Source organism: Mauremys mutica, chromosome 1 (genome assembly GCF_020497125.1).
Source record: "Mauremys mutica isolate MM-2020 ecotype Southern chromosome 1, ASM2049712v1, whole genome shotgun sequence".
In the NCBI taxonomy this organism is placed as follows: domain Eukaryota; kingdom Metazoa; phylum Chordata; order Testudines; family Geoemydidae; genus Mauremys; species Mauremys mutica.
In genome coordinates, this window is record NC_059072.1 from 343,959,140 (window position 1) to 343,977,345 (window position 18,206).

General features: G+C 40.7%; 1 protein-coding gene across 11 annotated transcripts in view; it reads left to right on the top strand.

Annotated features, from left to right (window-relative positions):
• DLG2 (discs large MAGUK scaffold protein 2) overlaps positions 1-18,206 on the top strand; it is a 1,465,131-nt gene that overhangs the window by 916,420 nt on the left and 530,505 nt on the right. For all 11 annotated transcript variants that reach the window (XM_045020521.1, XM_045020529.1, XM_045020530.1 and 8 more), the window contains one exon: positions 6,265-6,318. In XM_045020521.1, coding sequence (XP_044876456.1) covers positions 6,265-6,318 — 54 coding nt within the window. The remainder of the gene's footprint in view (positions 1-6,264; positions 6,319-18,206) is intronic.

Below are 18,206 nucleotides of genomic sequence, written 5' to 3' on the forward strand. Positions count from 1 at the left end.
TCCTTCACTGAATCAGATATTGGATATAAAGTTACTGCTATTATGTTAATCATTGCTAATTTAAGCCACTATCAGGCAATATCAGAAGAGGAGGGACTTTGACTGTATATAGATTGGTTTGGTTTGGGTTTTTTTGAGAAACTATTCCCATTGGCATCTTGCTGATCTGGATGGAGATGTCAGTTTCTGCCAAGATCCAAATTTATTCTTGATAGATAATGTCACAGCTAATAGCTTTTTATAAAAACTGGAAAATTATATTTAAAAAAAAAATAAAAGTGGAAATAAATTTCAAAGATACACATTCTGTAATAACTTTGAGATACATTATTTAGTTTATATTTAGTATTATATATTATTTAGTTATATGGCTTTATATGGAGGCTGCATTATACATTACATTTCCTTACATTTGATAAGGAAAGGCCTTGAGGCTTTCTTGAGGCACTTTTCTTCTACTCTGCCAGTGACTGTCTGATAGCAATATACAGTAACAAGTTACTTTTTTCTGTTTCACATCTACATATAGAATTCTGGAGTACAATTCTGTGGCAAACGGTCAGGTTAAACTCAATATATATTTTAGACTGAAAGTTTAAATTAGAATTGTGTGTGTGTGGCAACACATGCACACACAAGTAATTCTCAATCTGTGCATGTGATTGCTTGCACCCTTTCTCTGCTAGAGTGTATGTATGTATTTTAGCTCTTATAGTTCTGAGAAAAACCTTGAAAAAGTGAACTGAGTTTAAACTAATGCAGTGTTGTCTTTCTGTAGGCCTGAGACCTGTTCAACCCTGTCCGCTCCCACCCCATTCCCCCCCCCACCCCCCCCCCACATATTAAACCAGCTTTAGGTGAAACTCAGGGAATTTAGTAGGCAAAGTGTGGGGGTGCCTGAATTGACTGTGTCACACCTTGAGCCCTGGCTAGAGCATAGGGGTGCCCTAAATTGAGCAGGTAACATTTCTGAGGCTTCAAACAGCCTGAAACAATAACACTGAGAGGTGTAAAGTGTCCCATTCATCCCCATTGTGTTGGCTCTGAGACCTAATGATGATGATTGTATTCATTTGTGTATTCACTTGTCCCATACCCAGTTGCCAGAAATGTCATCTTTCATCCCTGTCTCTTCCCTGTTAAATGTATGCATCGTTCACACAAAACTCTGCAACATACTGGAAATTGACTATGCATGGACAGTGTCTCTATTTAAAAAACAACAACAAAACCTACTCAGAAACTGAGAAATTCAAAAATTATATATATAGATATATATGTATCATTATCTTAGTCCCAGTTCCACTATCAATTTTTGAGTCCAGTACTTCAAAAGCCATCTAATCAGACCTAGTGCTTATTACTATAATTATACCATGTTCACTCCTGTGGATTGCTCTTAGAGTAAGCATTCCATGGGACTATTTCTGGTAGCAAGCGCTTTGACTGGTAGTAAACTCTTTGTGTGGAAAACATATTTATCATATTTTGTTTGTTTCACGGGTGAAAATAACTTCTTAGATGGATCACCTATAGACATGTTATGAGTCTAACTAGAATTATTCATGAGAACTCAGATGCTAGCCTTAGCAAATTCCTTCATGTGGTGCTGTTTTGTGGGTCTTGGGAGTTCTGTCCTGTAACATGGAAACATAAAAGGTTCTATCAGCTTTATTCTTGCACATTTTGAATGTCACCCTGGCTGGTATCTCTCCTACAGAATATCTTGTGTTTGCACCACTGTTGCCTGTGTTGATGTTTCTGTATCCTTAATCACTAGTTTTCTCCATTTAAGTAGTTTGTCTGGAACACAATACGCTATTATTACAACAAATAGCGTCCTCTGAAAAGTAATTGAGAGAGCGAGAAAAGAAAGCAAAAGCTAAGTCTCTTTTCTTCTTTCAGTGAATTCTTGGAGCCAGTAAGTTCTATTAGGAACAAAGAGACCATGATTTTCTGAACACAAAGGACATTGAAGCATTTGTGGGTGTTACACATGTTACTACTGGCCATTAGAAATCTTGCACTAGTTTACTTGAAGACATTATATACTCATTGAATCAGATATTAAATCTGTTTGAGTGCTGGGCTACCACAACCAAAACATTTTAATGAAGAATGACATCCATGGGCATGTGGAAGAAGAGTGACAGATGAAACTCTTCAGTAGATCTTGTCAGTGTTGAAAGTGGATCAGAATAAGAGATATTGATGGTATTTAAGAGCTAATGGGCATGAGCCATGAGTCCCAGATCTTTCTCCAGTGTCCAGATTCGTAACAGTCATGTCACAGTAGATTGCCAAGATGCTGAAGGTTGAGGCATAAGAAATTGGAAAGAATATGCAGGATAGATCTTGGATAGTTCTAGGGTCTTGCTCATCATTGTCCGTGAAGGTATCAGTGCCTTGCTAAGCCTAATCAAACCATCTCAACTTGACAAAATTAAATATGCATATCAGACCTCGGATCAATTCACTTAAAGGTATTGTCAGGACAATAGCATCTCTAGATTAAGGGTCACATACCTGTCACCGTATTCAGTGGTGGTCTCCTTTCCACATCTTTTGATGAAATAGACACTAAACCATGTGGCTGCATTTTGGTGTGACCCCAACCAGGGATGTTCCTAGGGGAGTCCGGGTCCTGGGACAAAAGTGCCAAGTTTCTGTGCTCCGCCCAGGCCCCACCCCCACTCCATCCCTTCCACCCCTGTGGTATATTGCATTATGCACCAGGACTAAACAGAACTGGAAATGCTGTGTGTTCTGAATAGAATTAAAATTAGTTAAAAACAGACAATATATTACATTAACACTGTATCTAAACCAAGGCCAACCAAGCTAAAACTAGTACTTAGACTGGAATCAGAGTTCATCTTGCCTGATGAGTATAAGCATAGCATACAATATTTAGAGAAGGTCAGTTAATGAGGGTGGGATCTGAGTTACTACAGAGAATTCTTTCCTGGGTGTCTGGCTGGTGAGTCTTGCCCACATGCTCAGGGTTTAGCTGATCGCCATATTTGGGGTCGGGAAGGAATTTTCCTCCAGGGCACATTGGCAGAGGCCCTGGGGGTTTTTCACCTTCCTCTGCAGCGTGGGGCACAGGTCACTTGCTGGAGGATTCTCTGCACCTTGAAGTCTTTAAACCATGATTTGAGGACTTCAGTGGCTCAGACATAGGTTAGGGGTTTGTTACAGGAGTGGATGGGTGAGTTTCTGCGACCTGCGTTGTGCAGGAGATCAGACTAGACGATCATATTAGTCCCTTCTGACCTTAAAGTCTATGACTCTCTGAGGATGCTGTACAGAAAAAATGCTCATGAACAAGACTGTGTAGCTTTGTACTCTCCCTGTTAATGGTTCAGGTTTATTTTACTATGCTTTCTAATAATGCCTTTGGTGCTAAAATGACCAGACAACTTGACTGACTGGAGCTGGAAATTCCTGAGAATATTTATGGGAGGAATGTCTCCTATGTTCATATCCTTAAAAAAACTTCTATCTCCTCTTTTCCAATATTTTTCCCAACTGTTTGATACCAGTCAGGCACTGCAGCTGTAAGTATGCTGTCTTGGCTTCCAAGTACTGGTATAGTCTGGGTGGAAGCAGTTTCTCCAGTCAGTCAGTGAGAGGAAAAGGTCCTATTCAGGTGCAGCAGGGATGAAGCAGTAAGTTGACATCAGTCTTAGCAGATAGTGGAATCAAAAGTTAAATATCTAGATGAGGAACAGGATTGGAGACATAGAGGGAAAGTGTTCTGGAAATGTCTGGGTTGATTTAACTTTTCCTAACCCCTGAATCGATTCAATATGCTTCTCTGTCACTGTCTCTAAAATCCAGTACCTAGAGTACTGGAACCCTAATAATCCCTCTGTCCTAAAGGAGTTATATTAACTCATTAGTGGAGTTCATCCTGCTGAGCAGGAGGTTGCCAGTAGAAGAAGTGCATTTTTGAAACTCCAGGACTAACTGTTCATTATTAAAATATAATAGTTCTTAGCACTTATCTACTGCTTGTCCTCTGTTGATTTCAGCATCTTTTTCAAAGGCAAATAAGAATCACAAGATCCATTTTATAACTTAGGAAACCCAGGCAGAGCAGTTAGGTGACTTGCCTAAGGTCACACAGCAAGTCAAGTGGCAAAATTGGGAATAGAAACCAGCTTTCGTTTCCTTGTTTCAATCCCTATCTGCTAGAAAACACTGGAGGCATGGTCATTTTGAAAGGCAAGGTTCTTCTTCTCCCAATAGCAGGATCAGTGAAGGAAGTGTGCAATGAGCAGGCAGGACCATGTCCCAGATAGCTAAGGTTACATTATCAAAACACAAGAATCCCCATGTTTTGAGGCCCATGTGGCTTGATACCCATTGGACCTGCAACTTGGAGTGAAAAATAAGAGGAACAGACCCCAACAAACAAGTCATCCCCCCACTTTGGAGTCTTTTGGGTTTTATATCTATCTCTCATCACTTATCACTTGCCATCCATAGAAAATTCCAGGGGTCCTTTCAACTAAAATGCTCTCGGATATCAGGCCCTTGAGTTGTCTGGAAAGTATTTGTTTTGCATAGTGCAGGCACACCTTATCTTTCAACAGTTTGTGCACCTATCAACAGAAGTCTGAATTCCTAAAACAGGACCAAGAAAGTTCTTTATGGATGGACATGCTCCATTGTCATTTCAGGTTACATGATTACAGGAGCAGTTGAGGAGTTCTCCAAAGAAATTCCAAGTCTTTAACTAATCTTATTTTATAATGTCCCTACGCTTCTTCATCACTTGCATTGTTTTCTGAGAAACTTCTTAAAAGTTCTGTCAGAAAAATTAATACATTGCTGCAATTTTTGTAATTAGGGCCTGAGTTACTTGCAAGAGTGGAGAAGTGATGAGAAAAATATGGGCTGCTGATTGATTCCTGTAGCTTAACAAATATTGCTTGATTAGAGAATGACAAGGCATTTTAATTCTGGAGATTGTAAATAATAAAAGAGCTGAGGAAACTACGCTAGATTTATTTTGCCCTGACTATTTGATCTTAAGGTTAATCAATATGGAGAAGTAAAACCAGGATTTCAATGAAATCTAAAGGTCGACAGAGACACCAGTATTATCTTGAAAAACATATTTTTTCTATTTATAATATAGACATAATAATTGATATTCAGTATTGAGTTGAACATTCATGAAAGCTAAAGTTAAGTTGCAGGTAGACATGAAAGGTCTGTATTTTTAAACTCAGCGGTTACACATTATAAATCTTTCCTGCATGGCCTATAACTGAAATTATAACAATCTAAATGAAAAAGATTCTGAAACTTGTATATATTACTTTAAGCTAACTAAAGCTACCGAGGGCCAGCGAGGATAACTGGATGAAAGGTAGTCACAGAGAATGCCTATTTTCAGATATTTAGAAATTGTTTTTTAATATCAAACCATACAATACTGTAATAGATGAAGACAGGTCATCAGCTGAATTGCACCTACTTCAGAGTACCAAAATATGTGTATTCCCTGTGATTGAACAATTGTATAACGGGAAATAATTTAAGCAAATGTTAAATGTGGTTGCATATAACCTATAATTTCTTTTTAGATGGAAGTATTTCTCCTACATCATGAAACTGAAAGGTTAAAAACCATATGGTTACATGAAAGCATTTGAATTACTGCATGAATGCTCTTTTTTGGGGGGGGCGGGTAGGGTGACTGCTTCTTGGGCTGTGAAATGCTAGGCTAAAAACGGTACTTAATGGTAGAGCTGTGCTCAGTGCTTCTAGTGAAACTTGAAACTGCTTTAAATTTGCCTGGATGTGGGTTTCATCATTAACTTTAAATTCATTTTGCTCAGGTGCAAGGCTTGGAGTATGTACACAATGGGAGTTGAAACAAACAAACTCATGTTTACATAGAGCCCTGAGACCCCAGAACTCCCCATTTCATACACTGCTAACCAGTCAATGTCCACCTCTTGTGCAGTTAGAGCCTAATCCAAAGACCACTGAAGTTAATGGAAAGATTCCTATTGACTTGGTGGACGTTAGATCAGGCTCTTTGGGCACAATCCGGCAAGGTACTGAGTACCTCCTACTGACCTCAAATGCCAGTGAAATCAGAGATACCCAAGGCACATACCATTGTTCCTTGAGCATTCAAGGGAGGTAAGGGTGCTAGCTCTGAATTTCATGTTACTGTGATTTGAATATTTAATAGTTTCAAGTATTTAAATTTGTTCCCCCCCCCCTTTCTTTTTCTCTCAGGCTAGTCCCGCCCCTATAATTGTCAACACAGACACGTTGGACACAATTCCCTATGTAAGTATGATATTTTGTTTCCTCTTTTTGTAAACAGTTGAACTTACAGCCTGGTCTATCTTGATTTCCTCCTCCCCCACCCCCTCCCGCCTCTCCCATAAAATTCTCTTCACTGCATTATCAGATACACAAAACATTAGTCAAATGTATGCACAGAATGTTTCTTTAAATATATTTATCTATTTTTTTTAAATGCTAAATGGATTGTGTGGTTTAATTCTTTCCCAGTTGCACAGATTAGGGAAGGTAATAAAGTCTGGAGACATACAGTGCAAAGTAGTAATTCACATACAGAATTTTTCTATGCAACAAAGTTTTAACAAATCAAAACTAACTTTCTTTTGAAAAATTTTGTGGATTTATTGTGACTTTCCCTTTTCCCGGTGCAGCTGTAAAACTTGAAGAGTTTTATTTGCAGATCAGCAAATATTACTAATACCAAGAGTTTTTGTTTTGATTTGGAATTTTTTTTTTCTGAAGAAATTTCCAGCTATATAAGTCTGTGTCTGAATTTCTAGTATCAGATGGAGGGGAAACATATTGTCTCAACCCTTCATCTGTTTATCTGTGTGTCTTTTTTTTTTAAACTGGAGGTATTTTAGGGTGTTTCTGTACAGCACCTAGCATGTGCTGGGCATTGCTGTCAGATAGTTAAACGTTACTCTTACTTAATAGGAATGTCATTTTATTTTTTAAAAATAGAAAAATTAATGCTCAATTTTTAGCCTTACTCTTTTGCGAAGAGCTTTTCAGAGGTTACTGTGTGTTGTTAACAAACAGTGGTGATAGGCTCAGATTCCAGAAAGAATTTCACCATAACAAATGCATTTTTCCAAGATCTAACAAAGTCAGTTCTTACTATACAAGTCTCTCAGACTGGAATCAATTTTCGGTTCAAAGCTGCTACCTGCATGTTATATCCACCCATGCAAACAATATCCTCACACCCAACACTACAGGAAAAATTTTAAAATGAGCAGTGGCAACACGGCAGGGAATACATTCTTTCAGCTCAGTATACAGAACCAATCCATAATGAAGGAGAGTACAGAACACAAACACACAAAATAATAAAACCAACACACATTGTGCAATGTGTGCAAGCAAAGAAAATACAAGCAAATTTCAAAGTGGCTACACTGAAGGATTGTTCTGGTTTTGTCCTAACTTATTAGTTAACATCCTATTTCTGATCCATTTTTTCCACTTTGGAAAATAAGGGCTGTATAAACCCAGAGGAGTTCAGAACTTGACCCTGTTGGACCTTTTATTTTTTTAGTTAAAAAACGTGTTAGTCAAACTGGGACTAGTTCAGAACCTAAAGTTGTCTTGCAGTTATGCTGTAATTCCAGTGTACTTATTACAGGAGAGCAAAGGGGCCAGAATTACTTTATCGGTAAAATATTGCACAGTTTTTACAGTTCTTCATTTCACCTTTCCAAATGTCAGTGTTATCCAAATTTTGAATATACCATCGTTTGTATTTCTTGCACTTGCATGGAAATCCTAATAGCATATAGCATGCAGCTATAGAATGTCTTTCCTCGTTTTATTTTTTGCAATTGCTTATTCAAAATTACAAAATTTCATTCAAATATGAATTCATCTGAAATTCAGTGCCAGTCTAGTAGCAGTAAGAACCTATACATGAATTATAGTTATATCTCTGTAATATATGAACTTTGTTCAAACATCTGTGACTAAATAGGCACATTTTAACATCAAACTATTGTTCATGTTAGAAAAGCAGCTGTTAATGAACTCAGTAATTATAAACAAAGCACAAAACAAATAAATCCCCAAACCTTAAATGGGCAACAGTTTAGAAATTCTTCATTGTCTATGAATATTAATTATAGGTAGGGCTCATAACAAGGTTGCCCAACACTTCCCATTATAGACCCTCTTTTCAGCTGCTTTTGTGTGGCAAATGCTAACTGTTTAGGCAAAAACGTCCCCCCTCACAGTTTGCTACCTCCCCAGACTCCCTTCCAGCCTCACTCGTTCTTTGTTACCTGCCTCCCCTCCCCCACTGGGGCTAGGGTTGCCAACTTTCTACTTGCACAAAATCCAACACCTTTGCCTCGCCCTCTGCCCCACCCCTTCTCCGAGGCCTCGCCCCTGCTAATTCCATCCTCTGTCGCTCGTTCTCCCCACCCTCACTCACTCGTTCATTTTCACCGGGTTGGCTCAGAGAGTTGGGGTGCAGGCTCCAGTGCGGGGCCAGAAATGAGGAGTTCAGGGTGCAGGAGGGGGCTCCAGGAGGGGGGTGGAACTGAGGGGTTTGGAGTAGGGGAGGGAACTCTGGGCTGAGGCAGGGAGTATGGGCTCTGGTGTGGGGCCAGGGATGAGGGATTTGGGGTGAAGGAGGGTGCTCCAGGCTGGGGCAAGGGGTTAGGCTGCGGATGACGGGGTTTGAGGGCTTTTGGCAGAAAGTGAAGATCATGTAGGATAATGACTGGTGATAAAGGACATACCTAAAGATTCTCCCATTTTGGTTCTAATTCAACAAGTTACTTAAGCACATGCCTAACTTTAAGCATGTGAGTAGTGCCCTTGTCAATAGGCATGTTTTTATGTGACTTGATGAATTAGAGCCCTAGTGCCTAATGCAACATTACAAAGTTTAAACATGAACACTGTTGTTGTTTCTTGTTAGCCATTTGTTACTTAGTATACATTCTGGCCTTTTATGGCATGTAGAGTCCCATCTATCAGGACCCTATTGGGTAAGATGCTGGAAAAAGTAGTAAAGAAAAAATTTAGGGCCCAAATCCTTCAAATACTTACACATATGAGTAGTTTAATTAAGAAACTGTTTATTCCAAAATGCCTTTGTCCCACTGCTTGATAGTATGTTGTTATATGTCCACACTGATTTTTCTTTTTTTTATTACCCCCTGATTTTTACAGAGAATTTGGGGCTACACAAAACCTTAATAAAAGTATATTTCTATTACTTTTGTTTCATTGAGACATAACACTTGTAAAGGCCTGATCTGATGCTCTTGGAATCAGTGGGAAGGCTCCCGTGGGCTTTGGATCAGACCCAAAGTACACAGGAACTCTTTTCTTTTCTTTTTTTCTACCAGAAGTATTTCTCAGGGCAATAAGAACTAATGAGCTGACCAGAAGCAGACTATGTCTTTTTACCCATCAAGACAATGATTGATCTAGGGAGAGAAATCTCTAGGAGATGTGATAATATCTCTCTAAAGCATATTTGCCCTGAAACACAACTAGGTTCTTTTTATAGCTTCCTATTGTCACTAAAAAATGTTGCAAATGATGCTTCCTCTCTCAAACTGTTTATGGCAGCATATTCTCGGAGGTTGATGAAATGCATGTGCCTTTCAGTGAATGAACTTTTCTTGTAACAATTACTGTGGAACATGAAAGGAATTTTGAGGAACTAGTAATATACATTTTGATACTACTTCAGGAGGTTTGAGGAGCTGTGGCAGATTTCAGAAGCTTTAAGATTCATTCTTTTAATACACCTCTACCAGGATATAACGTGACCCAATATAACACAAATTTGGATATAACACAGTAAAGCAGCACTCCGGGCGGGGCAGGGCTGCGCACTCTGACGGATCAAAGCAAGTTCGATATAATGTGGTTTTACCTATAACCCGGTAAGATTTTTTGGCTCCCGAGGACAGCGTTATGGCAGGGTAGAGGTGTACCAGTTTTATCATTCAGACAGATGAACTATGTTTTCTTTCAGTTAGGATATTAGTTGTAAAAAAAGTAAGAATATTTAATCTCTACCTCTTGGAGCCCCTCCATGCAGATTTAAATCCAAATCTTTGGGTGATGCTGACTAATATTGTCTCGTTGTTTCCTTGTAACACCGCCTCACCCCTCGCAGCAGTCTGTCTGCATTTATCTGTTGTCTCTTTGGGGCAGGGTCCATATTTTGTTTGTGTGGCACCTAGTACAGCAGGGTCCTTGACCATGACTAAGAATCCTAGTCATGGTAATACAAATAAATAATAACTTTCATGGTGTTTATACCTGCCCAAGCACCTATAATTCTGGCATTGGAATTGCAGTAGTAGATGATAGGTATTTTCAGATGTATAATGCTATTCCTACAAGTTCACAGTCTTCCTAAGGTTTTCTGGTGAAAATGACTCAAACACTTTGGGATTGTTTGAGTAGGTACCGGTAAAGACATAAGTATTAAAATCCACACTGTGAGAAAACTGGGCACCGTGATGTTTGCACCATGTACCATGTTCTTGGATGTCACTCAGAATGTTGCACACCCACTTTATTGTGTTCTGTGGAATTTTATGCTGTCTTCACTTTAAGTATTATATTGCTCTTTATCCCCTACATTAAAGGGTTCTGTAGTGCTCTAGACTTGCTGTTAGGTTGCTTGGCAATTCTGTTTCCAATAATAAGGAACATGAGAATTATGCTAAAATATTTAAATACCTACTTTTTTCACAAAGATTCATATCTATATATGGAACTTGCCTAAACCCTGACATAGGAGGCATTTCTTCTCTGCCGTTAGTCCCCCTTTGGAGATTCCTGTCGCACACATCCCCCCCACAATGGAGGCAGTAGCGGGATACTATTCTATATATTGCTTTCATTATAATAGTGCCTAGATTCTCTACCTAGTACCTAGTATTTTGCTAATATGGCCTCCACATCTATTCATGAGACTGCCTACAAACAGGACAGTTGGTACAAGTTCATTAAAAAGAGGAATTATTTTTATTCAGACTGCTTAATATTTTAATTTGCCATTAACTCATATTTAACTAAACAGTGGAAAGAAGAGCTTTAAAACAACAAAAACAAAACAAAAATCACATAAGGATTTAAGCAGCTCCACATCTCTAGGTTTTTATCAACAGCATAACCAGGAAAACCAAGACTTGATAGCAAGGAGGAAAAGGCAAGGAAAGAAAAATGTAAAAATCAGAAACTTTCAGACCTTTATGTCAAATAAGGAGCAATAAAAGACACTCACCAATGGTGTCATAAATATAAAGAAAGGAGTAGCATAAAATCCCTCCTTGGCAGCTGTACTGAATCGCTTTACCTGTAAGGGGTTAAGTAGCTCAAATCACCTAGTAGGCACTTGACCAGAAGGACCAATGAGGAAAGAAGATACTTTCAAATCTGGGGGGTGGGGTGGGATTTGTTTGTGGCTCTCTCTGTTTGTTCCCTCTCTGGAGACCAAACAGGTACAACATCTGAAAATATACCTGGAATGATCCATCTAAAATAACAGAAATTGTAGGTAGGCAAGGAAATGCATTAGGTTATCTTTTGTTTTATCTTGTGAATTTTCCGTATGCGAAAGAGGTAGTTTCATTCCTGTTTTGTAACTGTGAAGCTGAGTCCAGAGGGGAGTCCTCTGTGTTTTAAATCTTTTTATTTACCCTGTAAAGTTACCTTCCATCCTGATTTTGTAGGTGTGATTCTTTTACTTTATAAATAAAGTTCTTCTTTTAAGAACCTGATTGATTTTCAGTGTCCTAAAGACAATCTGTGCTCACATTGCTAACCAATTGGTTGGTATATTATTCTCAAGCCTCCCCAGGAAAGGGGGTGAAGGGGCTTGGGGGGATATTTTGGGGGGATAGGGATTCCAAGTGACTCTTCCCTGAATTTTTGTATAAATCACTTGGTGGTGGCAGCAATACCGTCCAAGGACAAGGAAAGGAATTCGTGCCTTGGGGAAGTTTTAACCTAAGCTGGTAAAATATAAGCTATGGGGGACTTTCATGTAGGTCCCCACATCTGTACCCCAGAGTTCAGAGTGGGGGGGAACCCTGACAGATGGTTTCCACTTGAAGTTGCCTTTAGTATAGTATTTGCATTCGCCTCATACATGAACCTGACTACTAACTCTTGGTCAATAAAATAGAAGTGAAACTTTCCACTAAATGTTTACTTTCTTGTCGCATTGGTTTTTTTAAAAAAAACCACCTTGTTATAAACTACATTGTCTTTCATTATTTAAAACATATTGTTTATGCCAGAGGAACTGTAACCTTTAATGAAAATATTAGCCATATGTTGATTTTACCAACATTCCCGTAACTCAGAATGTTGTTTCACTCAGGGGTATTTTACTAGAATTTGGGAGCATGAAAGAGTAATGATCTGACATTTGGAATGTATGCTGTGAATGTCTGGTGTGAATTTGGTTGAAGAACTAATGAAAGTGATGAAGAAAGACAAAGATGATAAAAATAATACTCTGAAAAGGAACAAATGGACAGGAACTAATAATAATCAATATCAGCTCCAAAATGTGATTGAGAAGTCTTTTAAAAAACTTCAAACGAGTCTGTTCCCTAACGGAGCAGCGATGTAACTTCGAAACAACGTTAAGCGGGAGGACGTTAAGTGAGGTGTTACTGTACTGGAGCTCCGCTCTGGACAGCTCCAGCTGAATTTAAGCCCTGCCTCTATCTGTTTTGGAATCAGCCGCCATGTTAGTAACTGAGCGTGGATCTTAAAACACTTTTACAAATATTAATGTATTAAACGATTGGTTTTCAAGCTGTGGGGCATGCCCCCCTGGGCGGGGGATGTGGTTTTGGAGGGGCAGCAAGCAGCAAGGAGCAGAGGTGCTTCTCAGTCAGCTGCATCCCGCAGGTCCCTGCCTGGTGACACCATCAGGAGGCTGCTGTCATTACCGGACTGCAAATCTTGCAGAGGCTCGTGGAGGGGCTTTGCTCAAGTTTGGGGCAGGCAGGCAAGCAGCCTTGGGGCACCTGGGCATGTGCACTGCTGGGCCACTAGCCTTGGCAGGAGGGGGAAGGAGTCACTTCAGGTTAGCCTCACGCCCTCAGAAAGCAGCAGTGAGGAGGAGGGTTGTGCCTGCCCAGCAGCGGCAAACGGTCTCGCGGGGCTTGGCCGTGGGTAAGAAGTGGGGGCATCTGGGTACCAGTTTCTTGTTCGTGACAAGGATGTGCATGGGGGCGGGGGAAGAGTGAGCTGTGGGTGCCCCTGCCTTCCCATCCCGTGCAGGTACCCAACATCCCCTGCCTCCTGCTCTCTCCAGCGCTGCCATGTTAGCTGTCTGGACTATCCCATGCCTGCCTCCATGGTCTGGGGACCTGTGAGACATGAATCTCCACTAAGCAAAAAACCTCTGGGAACCTCTGAATTCAGTCTTGCAGGGTGAATCGATACCTCTGTTCTAGAGATGGGGGAGCTGTGAGAATATATGTCTACTGAGCCCGAGTACAGTAATGAATCAGGGTGCAAGGATTTGCATAGTGTTTCACAGCTGAAACCACTGCAGCGTTAGCAGATCAGAATAAATGGGCTCACGTATTTGTATGGATTTGAAAAATGACTGCTGGGAGGTAGGAACTCTACAGGCTCCCTGCGCTTTGATTTGTTGAAACCATTGTGTTTCAGTGTAATAGAAAAAAATCAGCTTTTTCTGTTTGGAGTTCTAATATGAAAAATGACCAGTAAAGATTATTTTGATTTTAGTCTAGATCTAAGGATCATTTACTATTCATTGTGTTGAAGCCAGTACATCCCAAACTGGCAACTCTGCCAATTAATTAAAAGGCTGGCTAATGAAACTGTAGGGGCAGATGCGAAGGCATGGCAGGGAAGGGCAGATTGTGCAGTGCCTGCATTAAATCTCCTTGGCTCTAGCCAGGCCACACCCTCATTTTATGAGCACAGGTGTTCAGAGCACTCCCCAATCTTAGCATTTTGCCAAAGCTACATGATTAACCTCCATTTTCATACCCTTTGCCCGCTCCCATCTCCATGGTTGTTTCTTCTCTGCTCTCTCACCTTCATGTATATCTGTCTAGATATTTAAGATCCTCTGTACAGTGAGCACCCCACAGTCTTCAATATATTTATCCTTACAAGACTCCTGTGAGGCAAGGCTGTACTATTATTCCCATTTTACAGATGGGGAACTGACACAGAAAGACTAAAGGCCAGATTTACAAAAATATTTAGGTTCCTAAGGATTGGTATCTAATGGGATTTACAAAAGCACCTAAGTAAGTTAGTTGCCTAATTCCCATTAAAAGTCATTGGGATTAAGGCTTCTAGATGACTAAGGCGCTTTTGAAAATCCTACTCAGCATCTAAATACCTTTGTAAATCTGGCCCTAAGTTTCTTGCCTAAGGTCACACAGATAAAGAATCAGGGAATTGAATCAGCTTTCCCAGATCCTAGTCTAGTGTTCTGACCACTGGACCATCCTGCTATTTGTCCCTCACTCTCTGGCCTAGTCTGACACACCCTTACCCTCTTCTCCCTAAAACACACTTCTTGCAGCAGCTGCCATTCCACAATGAAACAATAAAATATAATTAAAAAGCAACAAGAAACCCATATGTAACTGATGATGCTGGTCAAAAAATTCTGACCCGAAGATTTTTCATCCAAAATTGATAGTTATTTTAAAGGCAAATTTTCATGAAAAGTTACCAACATTGTTAAAAAATTTCATTTATCACAAAAATTGTGCCTTTTAAAATATTGTATTCAAACCATCATAAAAATGTTACTAAAACAGTGATTGAAACTTTTCATTTACTGAAAACTGGGGTAAACAACATGTGAATAGCAATTTGATTAAAGATTTCAGATTGGTAGCCGTGTTAGGCAACTCCCATCTTTTCATGTACTATGTACATATACCCGCTACTGTATTTTCCACTCCCTGCATCTGATGAAGTGGGTTCTAGCCCATGAAAGCTTATGCCCAAATAAATTTGTTAGTCTCTAAGGTGCCACAAGGACTCCTTGTTGTTTTTAATTTGATTACATTTACTTTAGGCATTAAAAAAAAAATCAATTTCCTGTAATGGATTTCCTTAGAATTCTAGAAATGGCTCCATTTCAACCCGTTTGAAATTAAAATGATTTTGAATATTTGTATGAAAACCATCTGTGTATATTTCAACCCATACTAGTGTCTAACAAGTCACCTGCTGAATATCACTGCATGTTCAAACAATTTTTCTTGTTCATCCCAGCCTGCTTGTTACCTCGTTGAGTCGCTAGCTCATTGGGCATGGAGCCTTTCTCCCTAGTTGTCTGTAAAGCATCTTTAACAGTGTCATTCTTTCTTAATTATGCTAACTACCCTGTGAAAGGGCAGCACTGCTGGTGAATGTTCCTAGTGGTCAGGCTGAGGTGTGGCAGATTATCTTCCTCCTGGGTATTCCCCTTTCTGACTGTTGGCCATGCAGTGGTCTGTTCTTTTATCAGCTCAGTCCTCTGTCCAGGTCACATGGTCAAGCCTGCCCCTTTTGGGGTACACATAAGGAGTCAAATAATGTGGAAGTCTTCAGAAGTCAGCAAGGGCTTCCCCACTGGGTCGGGGTCTTGGGGTCTCCAGTCTCTCCTTGGCAGGCTTGGTCTGATCAGTGTCTCCACTGCTCAGGCAGCAAGAGTTCCTGTAGTGCTCCTTCCGAGCAGTTCAGAGCATAGATTAGATTAGATCACCTCACCTCCCCTGTTTGCCTGCCTGCCACTGAGCTACTCTGCTTCCTTTTTTAAGCTGTACCAGGTACATAGGGGAGGAACTGCCTGGGCCCAGATCAGCTCCTTAACCCCCTTTTTTCCAGTGTGAGGTTCGTATACTCCATCACATACTGCCACCAATTCCTTTCAGAAAGCCTGCCCTGTTTGTGTTCAAATAAAGGGAGCAGGTTCTTAACAGGTGACATTCTTTAGGGCATTCTCAAGTTTTCAGTGGTTCAGCAAATATCACTTTTTCCTTTTCTGTGTGCTTTGTATGGAGTTTAGAGCTGCTTTCTCCTACTCACACGGAGCAAGTGGGTGAGGAGGGGACATAGAGGTGTGAGGATTGGGTGATGTTTCGGCTCTTCTCCCCACTAGCCAGGACAGCTGACAAAGCATGCAAGTGCGGGGGTGGACTGGGCAATTTGCACCCATTCAAAGGCTGCAGTAAATGACTTCCCTCCAAATTTGTGGGCAAGAAAGCAATGAGAATCTGAGTCCCACTCTGTGCCACTCAGGGCTTGTCATGGGTCCGTAAAGCTGCATGCTGCCTGTTACTCAGAGATAAACGCTCAATTACAAGCTAGCCCCAGACAGTAAGCTCTTTTGGCACAAGGATGTAGGCTTAATATATTTTTGTGAAGTTCCATGTTCTGTATGGCACTTTATAACTAATGAATATGAATTATATGATGCATGTATACCACTTTTAAGCAAACATATAGAGATGTAGGTAATTGGAGCCTTAAAATCCTGAGCTCAAAAGTTCTGTTCTGGAATTTCCCAAAGCATGGCATGGAGTCCGTCAATATGATGTTTTCCTCTAAGTTTGGGCCCTTCAGTTGTGGTGTACTCTTTTTCTGCTCTGCTAAATAGCTTCTGTGTTCTACCACAGAGGTAGATACCTTTCAGCAGTGGCAGAAGTGATTTCTATATACTCCTTATTCACCTCAGAAGAATATTCAGAGGATTGATTTAGTTAATCTTAGTTTAAAGCACTTTTTGTTCCTCAGAGGATAAATACTTTGAAAAAACTTCCCCTTGGAGTCTGGCATGATTAGGACAGTCAGTTTATAGTTAATCTTACACTTCTGAAATTCGAATACAGGCAATGACACACTAGTTCAATACAGAATTCTCTGTTTTGCTGATCTACTGCCTCCAAATATCTTTATTGATTTAGCCTCAATCCTGGAAACTAGTGTTCACATGATTGTGGCCTTAATAACCTTGAAAACAATATGTTAAAGGGATGCAATTTTTGGTCTTCATTCCAGTTGTTATGATTTTGATGGAGCTTCCTGTTTTTAGAATAATGTTAAGAAGATAATAGGGATATATATATATATATATATATATATAAAGGAAAACAAAAATACAGAAAGGAATTTCTGACTCAGATTTATTTTAGTTCTCTGATGCCTGTTATTTTTTCTACCTGCACAGGCCAAGGGATGTGCTGGCCACAGCTTCCCGCTGCCCCCATTGGCCTGGAGCGGCGAACCACGGCCAATGGGACTCCTCCTATTCCCTTTTGATAAAGTTTCCAGATGTGATGACCATTAAGGCCCAGTCCTGCAAATGTTCTTAACTGTAAGCACAGTCATAAGTGTTTGCAGGGTTGGGGCCAACTATGTAACATATGGCTGGGGCCAAGTGTACAAAAACTCCTCAGCTCTTGCCCAAAATCACTAGGTTGATTTAGAAACCATGAGATTAAAAAAAAATTGGGGATCTTTGTTTGCCTTCTTGTGGCGTGGAGCCTGTAGGGATCAGGGAGGGATTTTCCCCCCCTTCACTGTACTCTGAGTTGTGGTTTTGTCTCCTTTCTCTGAAGCATCAGAGATGGCCACAGCTGGAGATGGGATACTGGAAGGGGTGGGCGGCTGTTCTGAGGTGGCACCAAGCATTCTCTCTCTCAGGTTCTTGGCTGGCTGGTTCTTGCTCACAAGCTCAGGGTCTAACTGATCATCATATGTGGGATCATGAAGGAAATCTCCCTTAGGTCATATTGGGAAGTTTTCACATTCCTCTGAAGCATGGGGTGTATGTCACTTGCTAGGATTGTCTGGATATGTCTCACTTAATCAGTATCCTGCCACTGCAGGGGCCTCGGGCACTGGTGCTCCTCAGTCTGTACCAGGGGTAAAAGTAAGATAAAATACTTACCAGTACGGGGGCCTGGCTCTGGGTCCCCGGAAGGGGCAGGGCCTCGGGCGGAAGGGACGGGGCTGGAGGGGTCAGCCTCCCCCAGCCAGCCCTTCCACGCTGCCCGGCCTGTGCCGCTCAGGCTCCGGCGACAATTTAAAGGGCCTGGGGCTCCAGCTGCTGTTGCAGTAGTGGTGGCAGCATCCAGGAGCCCTGGGCCCTTTTAAATCGCTGGGCCCTGGAGCAGCTG